This window comes from Lagopus leucura, unplaced genomic scaffold (assembly GCF_019238085.1).
Source record: "Lagopus leucura isolate 7727_CA_CO unplaced genomic scaffold, USGS_WTPT01 102-17_obj-0_obj, whole genome shotgun sequence".
Taxonomy (NCBI): Eukaryota; Metazoa; Chordata; class Aves; order Galliformes; family Phasianidae; genus Lagopus; species Lagopus leucura.
In genome coordinates this window covers 7,416-30,836 of record NW_024967529.1, presented here as the reverse complement: position 1 = coordinate 30,836, position 23,421 = coordinate 7,416, and the positions used below count along the sequence as shown (strand labels likewise).

Below are 23,421 nucleotides of genomic sequence, written 5' to 3'. Positions count from 1 at the left end.
TTTTCAGCCTTTGCGAGCGGGCTTCCGATCCTCGGATGTCCCCGGGGCGTTGCGCAGCGGCTGCGCCCATCCTTAGGGACGGCTCCAGGCGTGGGACGGTGTGACCTCACCGGCAGCGCCGCCGTGCCAACCCCTCCCCGACATCAGCGCCGCAGCGCTGCCGCTCCAGCTGCCGGCCCCCGGGAGCGGAGGCAGCGGCGTGTGCGCAGGGCTGAGCCGACAGCCGGCAGCCCGGCCCCCGGCCCGGCGTATAAATACGGGCGGCGAGCGGCGGAGAGCTCCTGGCAGCCACCATGAAGCGCCTCAACCTGCTGTGCTGCTGCGTGGCCTCGCTCCTGCTCCTCGGCACGGCAGGTACCCGAGGGGCTGTGGGTGCCTTGTGGGGCTGTGGGTGCCCAGTTGGGGTTGTAGGTGCCTGAGAAGCTGTGAGTGCTTATGGGGCTCTGGGTGCCCAATGGGTTTGTAGGTGCTCGTTGGGGCTGTTGGTGCTTTGTGAGGCTGTGGGTGCACGAGGGATTGGGGGCTCCTATAGGGCTTCATGTGCCCATGGAGTTCTGGGTGCCCAGCAGGGCTGGGGGTGTGCGCGGTGCTATGAGCGCCCATGGGGCTGCGGGTGCCCAGAGGGCTGTGGGTGGCTGGTGAGCCCAGCCTGACCCCAGTTGGGTGCCCCCAGCAGGATATGCTGGCACCCCCAAAACTTGTAGGGACATGAAGAACCGAGGTGGTGTGTGATCAGGAGTGGCTGGCAGGGACATAGGTTGGGGTCCCTGCTCTGCACTCAGTGTGAGCACAGGGGCTGTGCTGCAGCCGGGGTGCTGGGGGCAGCGTCACCCATGGGTGCTGGCACAGCTCGGCGCTGCCAGGCTGCAGCCCCTGCATGAGGACTGCAGGGCTCCAGGGCACCAAGCACAGGACCTTCACCCGCCGAGGACCTGGCAGACGTTGGGGTAACCTCCAGACCCTGCTGCTCACCCGGTCCCGTGGCGTCCCCTGGGGCACCGCCGTTACCCTTGTTTGCCCTTGAGTTAATTTGGGCCGGTTCGCTGCCTGGCCGAGCTCAGGCAGCCGCGCTGCCGGGGGGCAGCTAAGTATGGAAACAGCCGTGTAAGGGGACACTGTGCTCCTGCGGCCGCCTGGCCCCCGCGGCCCCGCGGGCAGCACCCACAGCTGCTGCCTTCTTGCAGCCCCGCACCCCCGGCCCAGTGCACTTTTAGCCTTTTAAGGGCATCTTTGACCGTTCCGGTGAATAAAAGGGGTTTGAGGTGAGGGATGTGTACTGCTGGCAGCGGGGTGCCTCTGTGGATGGGGATGAGTGATGGAGGCGTCCTCTCTGGGCATGGCTGGTGGCCCTGCGAGGGTGTCTGGAGGACACGGTGACCAGCCTGGCTGGCGCTGGGCTCACCCTGGTGCTGTGGGGTGCAATGGCAGCTCCGTGGGACTGGTGGTCTGGTAGATGGGTTGGGCAGAGCTGGGCTCGTGGATGTGCTCCCCGCTGACTGCCAGCTAACCCCGCAACCCTGGCTGCCGCTGCCATTTTGAAGGCTGTTACTTCACGCTGGTTTGGTGATGCCTGGGGCTGCTGGGGCCCTGTCACTGCTCCCAAGGGTGGGAAGGGCCCGTGGCCCACGTGGCCGGGCCTGGCAGAGCTCCCCGCCGTGGACCTTGCCCACCTCCAGCTGGGCAAGGAGCTGAGGGAAATCCTGGCACACTTGTGCCCTTCTGCAGTGAGTGCCGAGGGTGTTACAGGGCTGGCACAGAGCTCTGCCTGTGACAGCAAGCGTGGCCACCACCCCCGTGCCCTGGGACTCCCCATCCTGCCTCAGTCCAGAATGTGCCACCTTGGGGCAGGCTCTGTCACCACGTCCTTGTGGCATCTTGGGGTGATTCTCTGTCACCCAATGTGGAGCCTTGAGATGAAGCCCTCCTCAGAAGTGTTGTCTGGAAATGTCTATCTGGAAAGTGTCATCTTGTGGTGGGTTCTGCCACCCTTGAGGCGCTCCCCATCTCTCAGGACGTAGCACCCCGCCATGTTCCCCCTGCCTGGGACGTGTCACCTCGGGGTGAGCTCCACCACCACATCCTCATGGCATCTCGGGGTGATCCCATCACCCAGGACATGTCACTTTGACATGGGCTCTCACTTCAGGGCAGGCCCCAGCTCTCAGGATATGACTCCTTGAGGTGAGCTCCTCCACCTGCCATGTGTCACCACCCCAATGGTGACCCCAGCTCTGCCATTCCAGGCACCCTCCACCTCCATCCCATCCAGCTGCCCCCCAGGGGCACTGAGCTTCCCCAGAGCTGTGGGGTCACTGTACTCCAGCCAAGCGTCAGCACAACCATGGGCACCACTGCTGTTTGGTGCAGACACATGGAATGTGGGATGCCACAGCTCTCAGTGCTTTGTGCCACCTACATCCCTGTCACATCTCCTTGTACAGTAGAGATCCTGATCCCCACGGGTATCCTGACTCTCTTCCACAATATGGGCTGAGCAAAGCAAGGCGGATATTGGACACACTGGTGCGATGTGACTCCTGGTCCCACCAGACCCCACATCTGTGGGAGCACTCTTGGCATGCCATGCAGGTGACGTCCATCCAGGCAGGGTGGATGGACGTCAGGAAACCTCATGTCTCTGCTCGCAGACCTGCATGCTGCCTGCTGCACTGTGGGGTCCCAAATCCTGACCCAGGCAGTAGGTCTGAGGGTGAGCAAACTGCTCATAGAATTGTCCCATTCTTTGCATGGCAGTGGGTGCTGGCAGCTTGGCAGGGCTCTGCTGGGCTATTTTAAGCTGCAGGGACATTTCCCTTGTAAGTGATAGCCCGAGGAAGCTGGTGTGCTCGTGTGCTAGCAGGGGCTGGTGGAGAGGCTGGGGAGTCTCCGGGTGGGCACTCCGAGCCAGGCCGGGTGCTGGCACCCATAGAAAAAAGCCCTGGTTTAGGGACCCAGCTGAATTTGGCTTGTTGTCCCACTGCTGGGGCTCGGCGCCATCTGAACAATCCCGAAAGTTTAGGGATCATGTGGGGCAAGGCACCATCTGGCTCCATAATCCAAGCTGTTCCTCGCTGGCTGCTCGCTTGCAGACCCCAATTTCCCATCTCGCTTCTTCCTTCACCACTTCCCTCATCTTTGTGCCATCTGCAAGCCAGCGGTCACAGGCTCAGGTTCTCCTCCAAGGCTCCAATAGGAACCCTGGGGTGAGCACCCCAGTGGGAAGCAATCAGAAAACCACCCCACAGAAACCATTCCCCATTTTTCCTCTCTATATTTAGCAAGCCCCGAGCCTGGTTTTAATCGTTGAGGTTTCCTTACCCTGCTTTCTTAATCAAAATATCATGCAGCCCTACCCCACTATTTATAGAAATCAACAGCCAATTTTCTTTTCCAGCTAAACTTGAAATCTCCTCCACAAACCAGGTCAAGTTAGCCTGACAAATCTGTTTCCTACGTCTCTGCTGTGATCCGCATAGGTCAGACATCTCCTCCTGTGTGCAGGAAGCTTTCACACAGGGATTTCTCCTGCAAAACTGTTGGAAAAATGCCCCAGGGCTGCAGGGAGTGCATGGAGTGGGAAACTGAGGCATGGGCAGACAGGGCAGGGAGGTTGCGTGACACAGGAGGTGCCTGCAGGGGGTCTGTGGTGTGGCCGCTGTCTCCTGGGGGAATCCCAGGAGGTGTTGGGTGGTTCTGAGCCCAGCTACATTCCTGGCCCATTGCAGGACTTTGTCAGGACCGGGCACAGATTTTAGGTTCAGTGTGGCCTCACTTGTGCTCAATGAGAGGAGAGACAGGTGAGCGGCTTCCTTGGGTCTGCTAAAAATTCCCCACAAGGAAACACGTGCGTCTTTCTTTCATAGCACCAAGACGTTCCTCTAAGTGAATGAGTGCGTTTGACCAGAACATCTCTTTGACCAGGCCTCGTTAAAATAGTGATGGCAAGAAATACTGCTTTGGCAGTTGGGACCTGGCTTTGGCTTCCTTTCAACCCGTGCAGCTCCTCATGCCCGTGTCCCCCTGGGTAGTGCCATCGTCACTGCTGTCACTCCTACTGCCACCAGGATGGGCACGGCTCCCGGATCAGATGTGCACCCCGGGGTGTGGGATCCCCCTGAGCCCCACTGGCAATGCAGGGGGAGAGCCACTCTCGTGGGAGATGGTGGCTGTCCCCTCTCTGGCTATTGGTACCCATTTTGGAGCTTTCCCTTGGGTTGGGTTCGCATGCCTTGAGGAGCAGAAGAGAAACCAGGCTGCCTTGGTTAATGCTGGCTTTTCCTCTTGGTTAATGTTGGCTTTTCGCTTTTCCCCACGGTGTAAAACGTGAGCAAGGAAGGGAGCCCCAGTGCTGAGCACAGGGCACTGGGGAAGGGCAAAGCCAGGGTTCATGCATGGCCCTGCACCACTAAGGGCATCTGGTTCCCCTGGGGCATTCTGCACCTCCCGGGGCACTGTCCCACTGCAGAACTGCTGATCCCCCAAACAGCCGCCGTCAGAAATAACTCCCTGCATGCTGCTGGGGCTGAGATTCAGGCAGGGGAAGAAGGCGTGCAAAAAGCCATCCCTGCAGCACCGCGCATTGCCATCCCCACGCTCGGGGCTCCTATTTCTGCTGGAGGGGGGGAATGTCCTTCCCAGGGCCACCTGTGCCCATCTGTCCCTCCTGGCTGTCTCCAGCCCTGATGCCATTCACAGAGGTAGGCTCTCTCTGTTCATTCTGGCATTACTGCTCCATATAGTCCCATGTAAGGGTAAGGAAGGCACGGCAGCAGGAAGGGATGCGTGCATCATAGCTGTAGGATGGGGGAACTGTCCCCATGCTTCCCATGTTGGCTGTTGTGGCAGCAGCACTGGTGTCCCATATCCCACTGGTGGATTTCCATTGCGGTTGTGCCACGACTTGCTGTCACAGCAGAGGACGGGGTTGCTGTGTTCCCAGTCAGGGACCAAGGGTTCTGAAAGTGAGTGGTTCAAGGTCTTCTCTTCCACGCTGCTTGGCATAATGCAAGGTATGTACAAGGGGAGCCTTGATGTCACCTTGCAACAGGTTTGCACATCACTGCTGTCCCTCTCCATCCTGGGGTGCACGGGGCTGCAGACAGCTCCTGGCTGAGGGTGTCACCCTTGGTCAAAGGGCCGGGGATGAGCGAGTGGGTGCCTGAGAGTGAGGGTCTGGTGCTGCCCCTGCCCTGCTGAGCTCCTGCTGACCCCACTATACAGTTGCTGGATGTATTTTTAGCCCGCAGAGGATGGGAGAAGGGTGTTAAGCCCGTAACCTTCGGCCCATTTAGCCACCCGGTGCTCACCAGCCGGCCATCTGCAGATCAGCACAATTTGCCTTGCGATGGATTTGGAGACCATGTAGGGGAAACAGAAGTGAGAAGGAGAGGGAGAGGGGCTTTATGTAATTCCATGAAGGTCACGGGAAATGAAGCCCGTGGCAGGGAATATCCCAGTGTGAGAGCATGGAGAACATTTCCTTTCTCCCTGTGCCCTGTATGTGGCCCACAGTTGGGCACAGGGGATGCAGCATGTCAATGCCCAGGGGACACATCTGTCCTCTGCATCCACTCAGAAGGGACACGTAGGGATCCCCAGTGAGCTCTCCTTTGCATACTCTTGCCCAGCCTCTTCTCACCAGCCCTGACCCTCCCCAAACACCTGCCCTGGAAGCAGCACTTCCCTCTCAGCCCTTTGGCTCATTGGTTATTTTGGGGCCACGCTGAGAATATCCCTGTCCTCATCTGCCATGGGGACCCTTGGGGTGCAGTGAGCAGAGCACGCCTCACGCCAGCTCTCCCCTTTGGGTGGCTTGGAGGGTGGTTTAACACCCATGCCATCGTGCTGCCAAAGCAGTGGGTGTCATGGCAAGCAGGGTCCTGTGGATCCCTGGCACAGCACAGAGGTGTGGGATGCCACGTGCAAGGCTACAAGAGAGGGCTGGCTCCATGCTGTGTGCAATGCTTGAGCTGCTGGCCATGACCACAGCCCGGGCAGCGGTGGCCTTGCTCCCGGTTGGCATCTGCTTGCCAGCTGGAGTACAAAGGCATTATTTTCCTCTGAAACACTTCCCTGGTATGCAGGCACTCGAGTTTTCAGGGGATTATTTAGACGAGCAGCAACTGTTTGTAACAGAGACAGTATAGCTGTTGATATTTTATTTTTGGCATCCGTTGACTAATGTTGAATTGCAGTCGGAGGCCTATGGAAAATACAGATGCCTGCTCCCAGCCCGCAGAACAAATTCATTGTGTTCCAGCCAGTTGCACGGAGTGGCAAATGTTTTCCTAATGAAGGGACGTGCACAATAAATAGCTCCATGCCCGCTGCGGGGTCAGGCCCTGCACTGGAAAGGCAGAGCCCACCGTGCTGTGCAGGGCTGGGGAGGACCCTTCTGCCTGCCAAGCACCCCTGGCCTCTCGCTCCCAGCTTTCAGAGCTCCCCACACAGCTGGGTCCTCTCTCAGAGCCGCTTCACCACCCCATAGAGCTTCTGCAGCACCCCACAGGCTGCACGGCCATGGGTGGCTGTGGTGTACACCCGTGGGGACACATCCCCTATCCAGGCAGCATCAGCGCTTCCACCCGCAGACGCCTCTTTGTGCCCAGCTTCTTGCTATGGCCAGGACAGTGAGCCAGAGCCAGAGATGCTTTAGCAGGAGTTAAAATCTTGGTGATGGCATCCAAGCCTTCTCTTGTCCCCCGTGGCCACGGGTGGGCGTAGGTGAGACTGACCGAGCTGTTCTCATCGTTTAGATGAAGATGTCGGCCATGCCACCCAACGCCCCTTGTCTGCTGCACAGCCCTATGGGGAGGAGATGGCCGTCAGTGGCAGCCCCAAGGAGGAGGATGATGGTGGAGCTGCCAACACCTCTGTGCTCAGAACCACAGAGAGAGGTGGTGAGAGGGTTGAAGAGATGAAGGGAGGCCTGAGCGAGGCTGCAGGGCAGGGCCAGGAGGGGCCTGACAGGTCATCAGGGAAGGACGCCACGTTGGGCAGCCCTGGAGCAGAGGGAGAGGCCGCCCCAGAGCATGGAACACAACATGGCGGCCAGGAGGAGGAGGAGGAGGCCGACACCAAGGAAGTGGCCTCAGAGGAAAAGGAGCCAAGAGTGTCTGCTCCCGAGGGAGGAGAGGAAGAGGATGAGCAGAGCTCAGAGGAAGATGACGAGCAGGGGGAGTCTGAGGAAGATGAAGGCAAAGCAGAGTCAGAGGAGGAGGGAAAGTCTGCAGAGGAGGGAGAGTCTGAGGAGGATGGTGCCAGTCCAGAAGGGCTGGAGGATGGAGCTGAAGGGACTGACAAAGAAGAGACATTAGGGGAAAAGAGCCATGGCAAGGCAGCAGCCGGCCGTGAGGGAGAGCAGAGGAATGGCCCTGCCAGCTGCCATCACCCACCCTGTGGGGACGTGGAGCCTGGCTCTGGCAGCAGCAGCCCAGCAGCAGCAGAAGACCCATCTAGAGCAGTGGAAGAAGCAGCAGCAACAGAAGACCCACCAACAGCTGTCAAAATCCCACCAGCAGCCCTGGAGAACCCTCCAACAGCAGAAGACCCTCCAACAGCAGAAGACCCTCCAACAGCAGAAGACCCACCGGCAGCAGTGGGAGACCCCCCGGCAGACAAGGCACCATTAGCAGAAATGGAGAGCCCAGCCAGTGCCCGCCCCGCTGCCGCTGAGCCCCGGCGCAGCCAGATAGGTTGGAGTCTTTTTCTCTCCGTGTGCTGTAACATAGCGAGCAGAGGGCATCGAGAGTGACCTACTATCAAACCTGGCGGAGCTGAGCTTGGCACATTAAACTGCGCCTAATGCATGGCCCTCTCCTAATGCTTGTGCTTCCTGTCCTGCCCTTAACCTGCACGGGTGGGCGGCCGTGCCGTGGGCAGCGATGGCGAGGTGGGAGCCTGCAGACGTCAGCGCTCGTTGCGGTGATACCGAGGTTGGCCGACATTTCCCTCACTGCACTTTAAGCCCATGACTTCTCTTCTCATCTGCAGACACATATGAGAATCTCTCTTCCCTCCAATCCCTTTCAGCAGCTGCAAAGCTGTTAGAGGACATTTATCAGCCCGCAGAGCTCACTCACCCAGCTCTCTTGGCACACAGGCAGGACGCTGCCCAAGCTGGTGGGCCCTGCGTCCATCAGCCACTGGCCCTCAGCCCTTGCCTTGTAGGGAAGATGCAAAGAGCTAATTCAGACTGCTGAGCTGCTGAAGCGTTGCCCTGGCCGTGGGCAGGGTGTGTCCAATCAGCCAAAGGCAGCTAGCTCAGGAAAAGTGATCCCCCCTGCCATGTTTTACTAGAAATGCTTGTGGACTTTGGCCCCGTAGGTAAGGCAGTAACCTTTGGACCCAGCTGATTCCTTTTTGCTTCCTTCTGTAACATCCAAGCTCAAAAAGTTTACATTTGTGCCGAGAGGGAAAACCCAGTTTGGTCTCGGTGGCTTTACTTGGCAAGTCAAAAGGTCCTCCTCAGCACCCCAGCCTGAGGCTCAGCGTGGGGCTTGGTGCTGCCCCCATAGCCCAGCCCTTGGGGCCCTTGGTGTACCGGCTCTGCTAGCACATTCGGACTGGGGACACCTCTGTCCCCCTTCATGGGGACACTGGGGAGCGAGCCCAGGGCCACCTCCTGCCACACGTTGCCGAGTCAAGGAGGCAGGGACAGCATGTGCCCATGGAGGGCTGCAGCCTGGCAGGACGCAGAGGTGGAGAAGCAGGAGAGAACCTTGCAAGCCTTCCCACCTCCAGCTCGACGTGTGATTTTTGAGGAGTGGACAGGGAGAGAGGCAGAGCACAGTGCCCAAAGCCGAGGGGAGCTGCAGCTGTCGGGGAGCAGCGGGTTGGGCAGGGGCCCCTCGGGCAGCAGGTGCCGCAGTTCCCACCCAGCACTCCCAGCACCCGAGAGCCCCTTCCAGGCACGTCCTTCGCATTCCCCATGGGCGCCGGCCCTCGCCTCTCCCTCACCGCCCCTCCTCGGAGCAGAGCAGTTGCCCACAGCACTTCCCCTGGCGGCTCTGATCAAACCCCTTAGGAGCATTTGCGGAACAGAAACCAAGCGGTGTGCCGAAGCTGTGGGTGCCGGGCAGGGTGGGCTTGGGATGTGCGTGCTCCCCAGCAGCCTCTCCCCAGCACAGCTTGTGTGAGCGCCCGCATTGCCCCTCGCCATCAGCCCCCACCATAACAGTTCTCTCTGTCTTTCCCTCCAGAAGAGGTTGAGGATGCCAGCGAGCCCACCAAGCGCGACCGGTCCCACCTGGAGAACACCCTCAAGCTGAACGAAGACAAACCTGCAGATGACTTCTCAGGTGAGGGGACCCACGTTGACATACGAGGGCACACAGAGACATTCAACTAGGGGGCTGGTAACTGGTGTATTGGCCCAAGGCAGCCACGCTGCTCCCTGCTGCTCAGAGAAGCTTGGGGCAACTCGTAATAAAAGGTTTTGACTTTTGTTCTGATTATGAATTCTGGTTTATTCTTATCAGGCTTGCTTCTGCTGGTCCCTTTGTCAGTGAAAACTAGAAAGGGAGTGATAACTGTCTGGGAAATGCCTGCCACCAGGTCCCTGGGCACCGTGGTGGAAGGCTTTGGGGATTATGAGTGTTAAGTGCTAAACAGCATTAACAAGGGAGGTTCCTGCATCACTTGTTGGCAAGAGCAGCACAAATATCAGCAGGGCAGGGGCTTCAAGATGCGTGACTTGGATCATTTTGCACAGGATTTCAAGTGTGAGATGCGTCCCTTTATTTACAGCTGAGTCATCCTCAAGGTCTGCGGGGAATGTTCAGCATCGTACCTAGAAGGGATGCGAAGGGTTGGATGGGGTTTGCCTGTCACCAGTGTGCATGCTTTTGCTCCTCCAGGAGTACTGCAGCGGCTGAGGAAGATCTACCACTCCTCCATCAAGCCCCTGGAGCAGTCCTACAGATACAATGAGCTGAGGCAGCATGAGATCACAGGTAATGCTGTGGGCACCCAGGTCTCTGGCACCGTCAGGTCATTGGGATGCATTCAGACAGCAGCACACAGAGCAGGTCATGGAAAGGCTCGGGTGGCTTGGCTTCCTCTACAGCTCCCCAAGAAGGCCACGAGCATGCTGGGCTTGGAGGACATGCCCTAGTGAACCCAGCACCCAGAGGCAGGCATTCCTGCATCTGCCTTAGCTCATCTGCTGTCAGGACCATCTGTGTAGGCTGAACATTGAACTCTGCCTACTTTGGGTCCTCCACCTGCTCAACATCAGTGCTCTGTACCCATGCCAAGCAGAGATCATGGCCCAGTGAGACAGGCTTGGCAAGGAAGCTTAGGACCTCTCAAGGCTGGGGTTGAGCCTCCTGGTGGTGGCTGGAGCTGGCATCCTTCCTGCTCCATATGGGACACAGCCACGTGGGCTGGGTATCCCTCAAGCTCAAGCCTTCTTTTATCCTGGGAGTTAGAGTTTCCACCCCTTGGCAACTACAGGCACTTTGGATCAGGTGAGCAGGTCCCTGTGGCTACGGACATTGGCTTGGCCTGAGCCCCAGTGGTAAACGTGTCCCTCCAGAAGAGGCAAGTGCAGCTCCAGCCCCAGGATGCTCACAGATCTGGAGGCTCTTCTGACCCATTTGATGTGAACAACCACAGGCTGATGTTGGCTCTGGTGATCCTGAGGACATTGTCCAGACAAGTGGTTCCAGCCCAGTCCGAGGCCCCAGTGCACTGAGGTGAAACCTCTGCTGAAGCCCTGTCCTGAGCTGGAGTCACATATCCCCATGCCTTGGAAATGGCCCTGACCTTCCTTCCAAGCTTTATTGGTCCCACGCCTGTATGGGCAAACCCATGGGATACATCCCCTGAGAGCAGAACCTCTGTTTTACAGGGGACCCCACTATAGCCCAGATGCCACTCTTAGGCCAGTGTCAGACCTCTGGCCTTCTGTAGGAAGGCCAGCACATCTGCCAACCCAGTAGAGAGGCAGAAGCAAGAACAGGATACCCATGGGGGACAGCAGGATGGGGAGGGAACAGGGCTGTAGAGCCCTCAGTAACAGCCCTGCTCCCACACCCTGGCACTGGCTACCATTCACCCATGGGTTTTGTGGGGTGGGTGGGTGTAGGGCTCATACAACATGAGGCGTGCACTGCTGCTCTTGCAGCCAGCTCTGTGTCGCTGCCTTTGTGCTGCCTGGGCCTGCCTCACACTGCTTGCCACTTGGGAGGGCAGCTTGGGGGTCACAGCAACCAGCACCTGCTGCCAGCTCACTGTGGGGCACTGCATTTAGGAGATGGCTGGAAATGGTGGGTTCTCAGCCTCCTACCCTGTCTTTGCTGCTCACCTCCAGAAGATGCAGCCTCCAGCTCTCAGTGTACAGGTTGCTTCCTCGCTCAGGACATCCCAGTGTGCCCTAGAGCCATCCTATGGCTAAGCAGGCACCTCTCTGCTCCTTTCTGGGACGGCACTAACAGCCCCTGCTGAGGGCCCCTGGGACCCACCAAACCTCATGCTTTATAAGCCAGTGCCCCTCTCAAACCCAGCAGGTCTCATCAGGGCAGCTTCTGGTGCTCTTCAACAGCCTTATCTCATCCCACCGCTCCATAGCCTGTTCCTTCTCCCCGTGAGGAACAACCCCCAGTGCATCCTGCAGGCTGACAGGTGCCCTGGGTGGATCTCTCACCATGCACTGCTGCACAGGTGTGACCAAAGCCAGTAACCTGGAGTCAGAGCTTCCTAGCACAGGGACACCACACTGCCTGCAGCCTGCAGCCCCCAGCTCAGCCAGGTGCAGCTATAAGAGCCCTCCCTCTATCAGAACTGCTTGTTCTACTACCCCCCCCAACAACCCTAGCTGTTTGCCTTTTATAACCATTGATACAGCTTTCCCCAACCCCTCATTAACAGTGTAATTAGAGTAGCCTGCAGATAAATTGGAGGGTTGGCTGAGCAAGTCCTCTTGGGTTTGTGAGATGGGTGAGGACAAAGTTGAGCCTTCTGAGCTTCTTCTGTTGTGTGGTGAGGTAAGCCCTAGCCCTGCCTATGATCTAAAGGGGGTTCTGGTGTTAGGGTGGGGAGTCCCTGTGAACCAGATGCCCTGAGCCACCCTGCAGGGAATCCCCTGTAGTGTAGAGGGGGTACAGAGCTGCAGGCTGAGTTGGCTGGGAAGAGCAGAACAGCTGGGTGAGCAGTAGGGCAGCAGTGTCATGGAATATGCCTGACCTTTAGAAGTGTAAGCCAATATAGAGGGGTGCTGCCATACTCTCCTTCACCCCTCCATTACACGGCAGTCCTCCATTTTGTCTGCTTTCTTCTAGCTTTGCTCCTTATTGGCCCCAGCGAGGGTCTCCCTGCTGCAGTACTGAGTAAATGTTACCTGTCCTGAGGGACCCACAGTAGGCACCGTGAGCCTGGCTGAGATGTGTTGGGGTCTGAGCACATCCTGGAGCATTTGCCCGCCCCGTGCTCACAGCAGGGACATTCCATCCCATCCCCAGCCTGGTGCAGGCTGTCTGCTCTGTCATTACACTTATGTGCTGGTTCTGCTTGTGTGCTTGGTGATGGCTGGGCTGCTGTGCCATGCCTACTCCTGGCCGAGCTTGCAGCCCGGTGACGGGCAGCTTGCTGCGGGGCCGTGGTCTGCTCCAGAGACCCTGACTGCTGTGCGTGTGCCAAGCAGCACGCCTGTGTGGGGAATGGCCGGCAGCTGCCATCGCCAGGGATGGATGCACTTGCACTGCCACGTGGCTGGGGCACATGTCTGGGCTGCTGGTTGTCCTGATCGTGGCTTGTACGGCTCCGCTGGCTTGGTGAGTGCTGCCAGGGAAGGCAGCAGCTGAGCGGGGCAGGTTTGGGAGCAGCGCATCGCTGGTGTGGCAGTGCTGCCTGTGTGTAGGGCAGGCTGGGTTTGGAGTCTCGTCCTGGTAGCTGCGGGTCTCGTTGCTCACGAACTGTAACTCCTTCTTTCCTGCTGGAAACATGGCCGTCTGCTGGCTTGTCCCACCCACGAGAAGGCCAGGGCCGCTCTTCAGCTCCCTCTCCGGCCCGGGCCAGACCCAGGCAGCCGCATCCCTTCTTCGACTCACGGTACCTTTTCTCTCTCCCCGTGTCCCCTGCTAACAGCTTACCCCGGACGCACCCTGGGCTCCTCTGCCACAGGTTGGTATCGCTGCCCGTCCCCTGCATGCTGCCAGCGCTGCCTGAGCTCCTCAGCAGCCTTTCCCCTTCCCTCACCGCAGCAGAGCCGTGGTTCAGCCGCTCTCTGTCCCACATCACCCAGCACAGAGCTCAGCAGCACCACGCTGCCCGCAGCGCTCCTCACCTCCCCTGGGCTTTTAAAACCTTTCCCTCTTGCGTAAACCTCAGGAAGGCGTGAGCTCCCCGATGCACGACCCAAAGGCTTTTGCGGTGGACCTGCGGGTCCATCTCACACCCGTGGGTCAGAGCAGAGAGCCCACCCTGCGGGGTGATCTCCTCCCACCCTCGGCCCCGCTACGTGCACAAACTTCCCCGAATGCCTCCCCTTGATCCCCCTGGCTGCAGTTTAAGCCGATGACCCGGCAGCAGCTGTCCCAGTAACACCGCCCGGCCCCTGCGCGGCGGCCGCAGCCCTCCAGGGAGCTGGTGCTGCCCGCTGGCCCGTGCCGTGCCCAGCTGAGCCGCCCGGACCCCGGCAGGAACGCCCGCAGGAGCGGGGCTGGGAGGGAGGCTAAGAAGCGCTGCCCTCCCCCTGCGTCCCTGCTGCACCGTACTGCGGCAAAACGACAGGGGAATCCCACCTCGTGCCCTACCCACAGCCCCTGCCCAAAAAGGCTCCTCCGTACCACGGCAGAGCCCCGGTGCAGCCCAGGGGCTGCTGGCTCACTGTGATGCCAGCGTGCAGGCAGTGGGGAGCAGTGCAGGTATAAACAGCATGTCAGATAGCTGCGTTCGTTGCGTCTCACTGCAGGCACACATGCGTACGCACTGCTGTGGGTGTGCACACGTGGGGGTGAATGCATGACATGGAGGTGAGAATCCACGTGTGGCTTTCCCTGCATCCATGGGTACGTGTGTCGCGCGCAGACCCGTGGCTGCTGTGGGTTCACATGCTCTGTTCCTGCCCTGGAGGAGGGACTGGCGGTGTCTGGGCACAGGGGTGGTTGGCAGGGAGTGATGCTGGGAGAGCCTGCCCAGGGGGTTGAACCCACCCGGTTTGAGGGCAGGCACTTGGGGCAACCTGAGCGAGGAGAGGAGGGAGGCTTTGTCCTTCTGCTTTTCCTCGGGAAGGGTCAACCTTGCCCCACAGGCTGAGCCATCCCTCTGTCTGGCTGAAGAGTGAGGAGAGGGGATCCCAGCCCCAGAGCATCAGGGCTGCCTCCTGAGGGCATTCTGGCCTTGGAAGCAGCACAGAACTTCCCAAAAAGCCACTGCTGTAGAAAATGGTCCCTCCATAACAGAGAGAAGCAGTTCTCTGCACTCCTCTTTAGGGCAGTAGCCCTTCCAGGGGCAACAGTGCTCCAGGACGTGGGCTAAGGGCAAGCACAGTCCCTGCAAAGGGTCCCTGGCTCTGTTCACTGGGTGCTTTGTGGTTCTCAGCATGCTTTGTGCTCCGGAAACCTATTGGTTTAGATAAGTGGTTACTGTGATTTAAGCAAAGCCGTGGATGAAAAGCAGAGGGCTACAAGGATGCCCCCACTTGCATGCAGGTCTTGATCACCTACCGGTGTGAGGTCTGCAGAAGTCACCAGGATGAGTTGCAATGAGCTGAGACGAGTGGCAGAGTTCAGTGTGAGCTGGGCTGGGAGCGAGCAGCCACTTGGTGGCTGGAGAGAGCCGCACGGCAGAGCTGCTGTCATCATGTGCAGGAGTTGGCAGCTGCCCGAGCCCTTTTTTCCCTGGCAGCCCCTTCAAGGTGATAGCAAACCCGTACGGGAGGGGCAGAGTGGGGGACAGGCCAGCACCAGCATGGTGGGACACACACTTTGCTCCCTGTTCCCATGTCCAGGGAGGCAGCAAAGACAGACTGTTCATGAGGTGACATTTTCCAGGCCCGGCAGCTTCCAAAAGCAAAGCAGGAGAGGGGTTTGGTGACCTGCAGAGGGGCTGCCTGCCTTGGCACAGCCCTTGCCTCCCTGGCATATGAGGATGGCACCTGGAGGAACCCTGTGGTCCATGCATGGAGCTGGAGCTTGCCGGCTCCAGCCTGCGTGTAGCCGCACCTGGCCAGGAGCCTGTTATGAAAGAGCACGTGGGGACCCGCCTCAAAACTTTGGCACAACATCACAGGGGATAATCACAATAATAATCCGAAACCCAATTAAAGCCAGCAAGCAAACAGAGGAGCAGCGATACAGCGGCACAGAGGAATAATTAATAAGAAAAGCCCGAGGTTTCAACACTTGTTTTTATCCCTCATGGGAACGGAAAGTCAGATCCCAAATGTTCCAGGGAGGCAGAAGTGGGCAGGCTGTGTGTTTGCTGGCAGAGAAAGGCAGCAGGGGCTGGTTCTGACTGCCCCAGGTTGGGGCTGTGACCCCACTGCAGGGCTCTGGCTGGTGCAGCCTCATGGAACAAGCAGGGCTCAGGGCCAGTCCTGCTGGTCCTACTGTGGATGCCTTGTCCTGGGCAGGGGGTAAGTCGCATAGCCACAGGCTGTGCCCCATGGAGAGACATCCCCAGCCTGTTCCTTTTCTCCTGTGGTGCTGGGGGTGCTGTTGGATGAATTGGGTGCCAAGCTGCCAAGCAGTGTCCTCTACCACCGTTGGAAGTGAGAGCTCATCATCATGTTGGCTTTGGGGCTCCCTTGATGTGGAGATGGTTGCTCTGCCTGCTGGTGCGGTTCCTTGCTCCTGTCTGGGTGGCAGCATGGAGCAGTGTGGTCCCTGGAAATGAAGAGGGTATGGGGAAGGTTGCCAGAAATGGGAGCTCACCCTTCTGTTTTCACTTCCATTTCTGTCCTGATTTGGGCTTGCAGCACGTTCCCTGGACACAGCCTGCAGGCTGGCACCACAGGGGCTTGGTGGGGCTGGGCAGCATGGGCTGATGGTAGCAGTCAGTCCCAGCACCCTGGAACAGGGGCTGGTCGTAGGCAGATATCACATTTGGGAACAGGTCCTCGTGGGCCCCATGGCAGCCTTCATCTGTGCTCTCTGAGCCTCCCAGCAAGCTGCAGGATTGAATGGGGACCGTGGTTATTTCTCCTCCCATCTTTCCCAGGCACAGAACAGGGCTGTTAGTTGAGCTTGCCTTCCCTGTGCTGGGCTGGAGCCCTGCACCCTTCAAACACCCCAGCTCCATTGCACAAGGCATCCACCTGACTGCAGCATGGCTACATCCCTTGCATGTCCGGTGCTTTGTGACACCTGCTCTCCAAAACTACTCCTGCAGCTTTGTGCTCACTCCAACTGAACTCAAACTGAAGTGAGACCATAACAAAAGGACCTTCCAGCTGTTCTATAGCATGAGGGCCAAAGCTTGGAGCAGGGCAGACAGGCTTTGATCTCACTGCAGTGCCAGCACGGAGCTCGCTGGGCAGTGCCACGGCTCAGTGTGACCAAGCAGTGGCAGCGGTGCTGGGAGAGCAGATGGCTCCCCAAGTGCTTCATCGCCGTGCTGCTCAGATGGGATGCTCATTACAGCAGGGAATGCACGGCGCACAGCAGCCACAGCCATTGTTTCTTCACTTCCTCTTGTTATTTCCCCTCTCTGCAGATGGGGAGATCACTTCCAAGCCGATGGTGTTATTCCTGGGACCGTGGAGCGTTGGCAAATCCTCCATGATAAACTACCTCCTCGGGCTGGATGACACCCCCTACCAGCTCTACACAGGTACCTCGCTCACTGCAGCCCTCCACCCTGAGGGTGGGTGCAGTCATAGCAAGGGCACCTCGCCATCTTCTCCCCATCCTTCCCCACCAGGAGCCAGTGCACTCAGCTTCCCAAGAGAAAAGCCCTTCCCAATCCTCTCTGCTCTCACCCATGTCAACTTGTACCATGGGAGCTGAGTAGAAAGTGCTTCTCCAGGGCACCCTTCTCAGCCACGCCACCTCCAGAAGGACCTGTCCCTGCAGAAAACAGCCCTGTTGTAATGTTCCCCAGAGCTTTGGCAACAACGTCATGGCCCCAATTCCCATGTTCCTCCAGCATCTCTTGTCAAGCAAGGGATGCTTCCAAGATCCCCACCTCGTCCTGGGCCTGCAATGTCCAGGGCCTGGCATGGGTTTCACATCTCTGCTGCTCCTCTTGTGCTGAACAGGGGCAGAACCCACCACCTCTGAATTCACTGTCATCATGCACGGCCCCAAGCTGAAGACCATCGAGGGCATCGTGATGGCTGCTGACAGCGCACGCTCCTTCTCTCCCCTGGAGAAGTTTGGGCAGAACTTCTTGGAGAAGCTGATTGGAATAGAGGTGCCCCACAAGCTCCTGGAGCGAGTCACCTTTGTGGACACACCAGGCATCATTGAAAACCGCAAGCAGCAAGAACGAGGTAGGGGTGTTCTGCCTTCACCTAAAGGGCTCCAGGAAGGATGCTGTTATATGTAGGGTAGCCTAGATGTCTGACACACTGAGGAAGAGCCCTAGGCTACAGCAGGGATCTGTTCCTACACCGTGGGGGCTGGAGAAGTCAGTCTGCCCATGGGTCCATCCAGGGATGGGGCACCCTCTCTTCTCTGGAAAGCCTGTGCCAGAGCTTCACTGCCCTCTGAATAAAGAATTTCCACCAACATCTGACCTAAATTTCACCTCCTTTAGTTAAAAGCCATTCATTCCATCCTGTCACTATCAGATTGTTAAAAAATTGGTCTAGATCATTTTTATAAGCTCCCTTGAGGTACTGGAAATCCACTACAAGGTCTCCCTGGAGAGAAAGGGCTTGGAGAGGTGAGGCTGAGGGAGGCACACAGGCTCAGACACGGGAATGAGCTTTCCTGCCAAAAAGCTCTGAAGTGTTTTAGCACTTACGAAACAGTTTCTGTGCTGCATGAGAGGTCTTCTGTGCCTCACACCTTGTCTAAGCCAGACAGGGTGTGAGACAGCAAGCTTTATCTATCCCCTAATCAGAAGGGACTCCCCCCCCTGCTGGCCATTTCTGCTGGATTTCTCTTTCCTCTCCCCAAGGTTACCCGTTCAACGACGTGTGCCAGTGGTTCATCGACAGAGCTGATCTCATCTTTGTTGTCTTTGACCCTACGAAGCTGGACGTGGGCCTGGAGCTGGAGATGCTGTTTCGCCAGCTGAAGGGCCGTGAGTCTCAGATCCGAATCATCCTGAACAAAGCCGACAGCCTGGCTACCCAGGAGCTTATGAGGGTCTACGGAGCCTTGTTCTGGAGCCTGGCTCCTCTGATCAACGTCACAGAGCCTCCCAGGGTGTACGTCAGCTCCTTCTGGCCCCACGAGTACCACCCGGATACCCACAAAGACCTGTTCCTCAAAGAAGAGATATCGCTCCTGGAAGATCTCAACCAGGTGATTGAGAACAGGATGGAAAATAAGATTGCCTTCATACGCCAACACGCCATCCGGGTGCGCATCCACGCCCTGTTGGTCGATCGCTATCTGCAGACCTACAAGGACAAAATGACCTTCTTTAGCGATGGAGAACTGGTGTTCAGAGACATTGTGGAAGATCCTGACAAGTTCTTTATTTTTAAGTCCATTCTGGCGAAGACCAACGTCAGCAAATTTGACCTCCCCAACCGCGAGGCTTACAAGGACTTCTTTGGCATCAACCCCATCACTGGTTTTAAGCTGCTGTCTCAGCAGTGTTCCTACATGGGAGGGTGCTACTTAGAGAAGATCGAGAAGGCCATCACTCGTGAGCTTCCCGATCTGCTGGGAAGCATTGGCTTGGGGAAGAAGCCCAACGTTCTCTCCTGCGACGTCACCGGCTGTGGCGAAACCCCAAAGAATCGCTACAAGAAGCCATAAGGTGTTCAGTACCATAACCATCCTCGTGTTCCTACCGGTGAATGAGCTTATGTCTTATCTGTCCAAGAAGCCATGGTTTGTTAACCCTTTGAGTGCCACACTGGCAAAGGCTACTGTACGATGAGGACTTTGAGTCATTGACATCAATGGCAGGGGAAGATGGGTGGGCATAAGAAAGAGAATAAAAACTGTGAATTCCTGACATTTTATCTTTGTTCTTTTGCGTAGAAGGCAATGTTTAGGCTGTAAGTATGAGAAATGTGTGGTGAGATAGAACTGTAGATGCTTCTTCACTGGTGCCGAGATGGGCGAACAGGAGTTTCAACCTCTGCAGATGTGAAGCTGGCAGGGAGCAAGAATGAGGGCACGACGTGAGAGCACAGCGGTGACACAGAAACCGGGGGCACCAGCAGGAGCCCTGGGGCACAGCACAAACATCCTGCAAATCCCTGCAAATATTGACCCTGGTTTTCCTTCCGAGACTTTTAGGTTGCCTGGTGGAGTTCTCCTTTCATGTAACAGCTGAGCTTAACTTGATTCTGCAGCCTTCACTGGATGTGAGCCATACGAAGGGATTCGGTCCCCCCCCCGCTGGGTGTTTGCAGGGGCATTTGTGTCTCCAGACGGGTTGTCGTGATGAGATTTGCAAGCCCATGTCACAGCAAGGAGTGGTCTGGAAAGGAGCTGCTGGAAACAGCCTAGTTGTGCTGGGGGAACAGGGACAGCACCCCAAATCACAGTGACCTGCAGGGCTGTGAGCAAGCTCTTCCTTCCCCGAGTCAGCACAGAGATGAGGCACTAGTGCCTGCTCCTGCCATTAACCTCAAAAATCCTTACTGGCGAGCAAAGCCTGAGTGTCAGCAGGCCTTTTTCAGTCCATGTTGAACGTTTTCTCTGAGTCAAACCCCCATGTTTTTGTGCTCTGCGGAGGGAAACAGGAATGGAGGATCACCAGCCGTGTTCTTTTCCCCCTCTGCTGACCTGTTCTCCCCAGGACAATCCAGGCAGGTTTCTGTGGCTTGTTCTCCAGACTTCACCCGCATTAGCTGTGATTTTCTTGGCTCATCTCTGTGCATCGACACTCAGTCCCAGCAGCCATGGGAGAGTGAGCACTGCTTCAAGAAGGTGATGTTCCCCTGGGAGCTGACCTGGAAACCCAGCAGTGAAGGCTGGGAGATTATGGCTGGCGCTGAGTTCAGTGCAAGCCACCAAGAGGCAGGCTTGGATGGAGAATGGTGCCTTTGAGCACTCCAGCAATCTGCCAATGGATGACCAGTATGCTGCTCTCCAGGAAAGCTCTGGTGCTGAAGGACTTACCTTTGTTAGGAACAAGAAGACATGAAGGTGCCAGGTGAGGCAAGAAAAAGGCAAAGGCTCTGAATGAAGGAAAGAGAACGAAGGACATGGAAGGTTCTGGAGTGATGAGAAGGGTGTGAAGGGCAGCACCCCTTGTCTTCCCTTGCCCCATGGGATGTGGGTGAAGAGAAGATCCATGGGGCTCCATGTCCCTGGGCAGTGGGGCTGGGTGCTGTCAGGAGGTCCCTTGAGCCGTGGTGGGCTTGTGGGACTGCACCCAGGGACTTCCCACACTCCTTGCCTCTGCATGGTGGTGGGACTGGAGCTGGACTGGTTACGAGGAGACATCTCCATATCTAGGTGTGGAAAGGGGCACGTCTCATGGGAGGGGACTGCAGGTAATGAGTGAAGGCAAGGAGAAGTGTTGGAGGACGCAGCCAGGATAGCCTGGAGAGAAGTGATGCACTCATGAGTCAGTGCTGTGAGATCTCAAACCTGCCCGGAGCTGCTGCCTCCCTTCACTCTGTTCCTTTTTCCTTCTTGTACGTGATCCCATTGCTCATCGTCGTCCCTCTCTGTCTCACCCACTTTCTCGCCTCTCGCTGTCCTCGGCCAGGCAAATTTGCATGGTTTTCTTAGGAGCTAATGGAGTAGAAACACTGACAGAAATGTGCTGATGTTGTTGCTGTTCCTGCTGTCACACCGTGTGTCGTTGTCACGGTAAGCAATGCACAGAGAAGCAAACTTTCTATTTGCAAGTGCTGCATTGTGCCATCTCTTTCGCTGCGGTCTTTGGCCCTCCAGAGCTGGTGGGTTCAGTCTGGGGTGCCTCAGGCCCCGTAAGGAGCCCAATCTTTCCCTATGGCCTTGGGCCCGAAGGCAGCATTACTCTGCTCTCAGGATGCTCCCATCCTTCTCCCAGACCCTTTCCTTTAGCTCCAGCTTGTCTCTGGCGTTCATTGCCTTCTCTCCTATTGACACCCCTCTCTCCACCATCCTCATGCCCTGTGCACCCCCTGAGCTTGAGGGTCCCAGATGGGGCTCCTCCATGTCCCTCCAATGTCCCTCCCCAGTAGGGAACGTTGGGGTTCCCCTGCAATGCCCCACACAGCACTCCACGTGAGAGCGATGGCAGACAGACCCAATGTCAGAGACAGCCTTGGCCCCATGCTGGAGGGGCAGGTGACACTGAGCCGGTCCCAGCTGTGGGATCAGTCAGCCCAGCCCCTCTTAGCTGTGTTAGGGGGGCTGTGGGAAGGGGAGTGTGGAGACTTTGGTGTTCTGCTTCGAAACCCCAAATCTCCATGTCCCAGTACCAGGGCTGCAGGCGTCTATCCTGAGAGGGTGCTGGGCAGATGCTGTTGGGAGTGGCATAGCTGGGGTACAGGCCTGTGTAGATGCCCAGATCATGTGCATTTGGATGAAACTGTCAGTTTGAACATCAGCCTGTTTAATAAATCCTGATCTTTTCCAAACTCACTCCCCATGGGTGCCTGCTTAGTTTTTCTAACTGTTGTGGTTGAGGAAGAGGTAGGCAGACAGCGGGGGTTGTGTCTCCTTCTGAGGGGCTAGGAGGAGTGCTGACCCACAGAGGATCCCCCAAGCATAGGGTCCCCCGTCACAAAGCCCAGGGATGTGTGTGAGCAGCCAACATCTTTCATGGCTGTGGCTTCTGCCCCTGGAGCACTGCCTGGGTCGGTGCCTGACCTGCTTGGGGACCTGCTGCCCAGCTCTGTCTGTGTGTCCTTCCAACAATCTGTCTAGCTCACTGATCTGAAAGGGTTGTTGCAGGAAAGCTGGAGGAGGAGGAGGAATGTCTCGCTCAGCCGTGGCTTCCTTTGGAAAGTCTGGAAAAAACTGTGGCATCTTGACGTGTGTGAAGGTCTGACTAGCGAAAGCACATTTTCTTTCCAAAGCTGCTTTAGAGATGTGAATCATGAGAAATTAATGCTCCTGGCAGGATGAAAACTGATTCCCCTGAGACGCAGTGCTGGCAGCAGCTCTGGCGCATCCCTTGGATGGAAAACACGAGCATTGCTCCCAGCCTCGCCGTGCTGCAGCCCAGGGCTCAGCAGTGGCACTGCTGGCACTCAGCACAAGGCGATGGTGCCACTGCCCTGTTGGCCCCGTGGAGTGCCCTGAGGTCTCCTTCACCTGCCCTGATGTGTGTGGAGCTGATGGGCTGCTCCCTGCATGAGGGAATCCAGAACAAGCTTCCCTCAGACTTTTGTATTTTGCCTGTTGAAGAGTAACACCTGTAACCTCATCACCCCCTGCGGCATTGCTGCATGTCAGGGATGAAAGTATCACAGAATCATAGAACGGCTTATGCTGGAAGGGACTGAAGGGCCATCCGCTTCCAGCCCAAACCGGTGGCTTTTTGCAATGAGGTTGATGTCGTTTCTGTTTCTATGCTGCAGAGGCAAGGAGCAGCGCCTATAACTCAGTCGATTTTTCTCACAGTGAGCACGAGGCCAACACTTCTCCCTGCAGTGAAGGGAGCCCCATGGCTCTCCAGGTATGGCTTCCCATGGAAGGGTGCCTGCCTCTCCTCAGCCAGCCATGCATGGGGAGCTGGCGGCTCAGTGCCTTGCATCAGAGCAGGATCGAGGGCGCCCTGCAGGGAGCCAGGGTGCAACCCAACAGGCTGCTCCTTTTGCAGCACGTTCATTAGTGGCCGTTTAATTACAGAAAGCAACGATTAGCCGTTCTGAAACGCTAACATGCACACGCATGGTATGCGACGAGCAATTAGTGCTGCTAATATTAGCGGGAGTAGCAGTGGGAGGAACAGGAAAAACACAGCAGCATGGCTGCAGCCACCAGATCTGCTCCTGCAGTCACTGGGGGACCTTCTGCAGTGCCAGCATCCCCTGCAGGTGACCCAGGGAGTGAGGGTGCTGCCCGATGCTTCTCGATGCCGTGGTTAATGGTTGCTGCTCCTAAATCTGGTGTTTTTCAGCAGGACAGAGGATTTCCAGCCAGAAGCCCACCTCCTGTCCTACCTTTCATTAAAAAATCATTGCAGTTGTGTTGCTGTGGGAGGAAGGAAGAGTAAACTGTCAGCTCTTTGGCTTTCCACACACATCTGCATCCGAGAGTTTCCGCTTCGGTGGCTGCTGCATTCCCCCTTCCCACGCCCCACACACTGCTCTTCTCCCAGCTCCAATCCACAGTGCCTGGCGTTTGGCTGAGCCCTGCAGAGAGGAGAGGAGAGGAGAGGAGAGGAGAGGAGAGGAGAGGAGAG

The 23,421-nt window shown here is 57.4% G+C and overlaps 1 protein-coding gene across 3 annotated transcripts; it reads left to right on the top strand.

Moving 5' to 3' along the window:
• Nucleotides 1-246: 246 nt before the first annotated feature.
• SRL (sarcalumenin) lies at nt 247-21,653 on the top strand. Of its 3 annotated transcripts, XM_042893903.1 has the most exons (8): nt 254-354; nt 6,756-7,694; nt 9,201-9,299; nt 9,858-9,953; nt 13,087-13,122; nt 16,657-16,773; nt 17,201-17,434; nt 18,067-21,653. In XM_042893903.1, the coding sequence occupies exons 1-8, from the start codon at nt 294-296 to the stop codon at nt 18,876-18,878; spliced, it is 2,394 nt and encodes a 797-aa protein (XP_042749837.1). In that variant the 5' UTR covers nt 254-293; the 3' UTR covers nt 18,879-21,653. The 3 variants fall into 3 exon arrangements, with proteins under 3 accessions (XP_042749839.1, XP_042749838.1, XP_042749837.1); XM_042893904.1 differs by lacking the exon at nt 13,087-13,122 and having other exon boundaries at nt 253-354; XM_042893905.1 differs by lacking the exons at nt 6,756-7,694; nt 13,087-13,122 and having other exon boundaries at nt 247-354.
• Nucleotides 21,654-23,421: the final 1,768 nt, after the last annotated feature.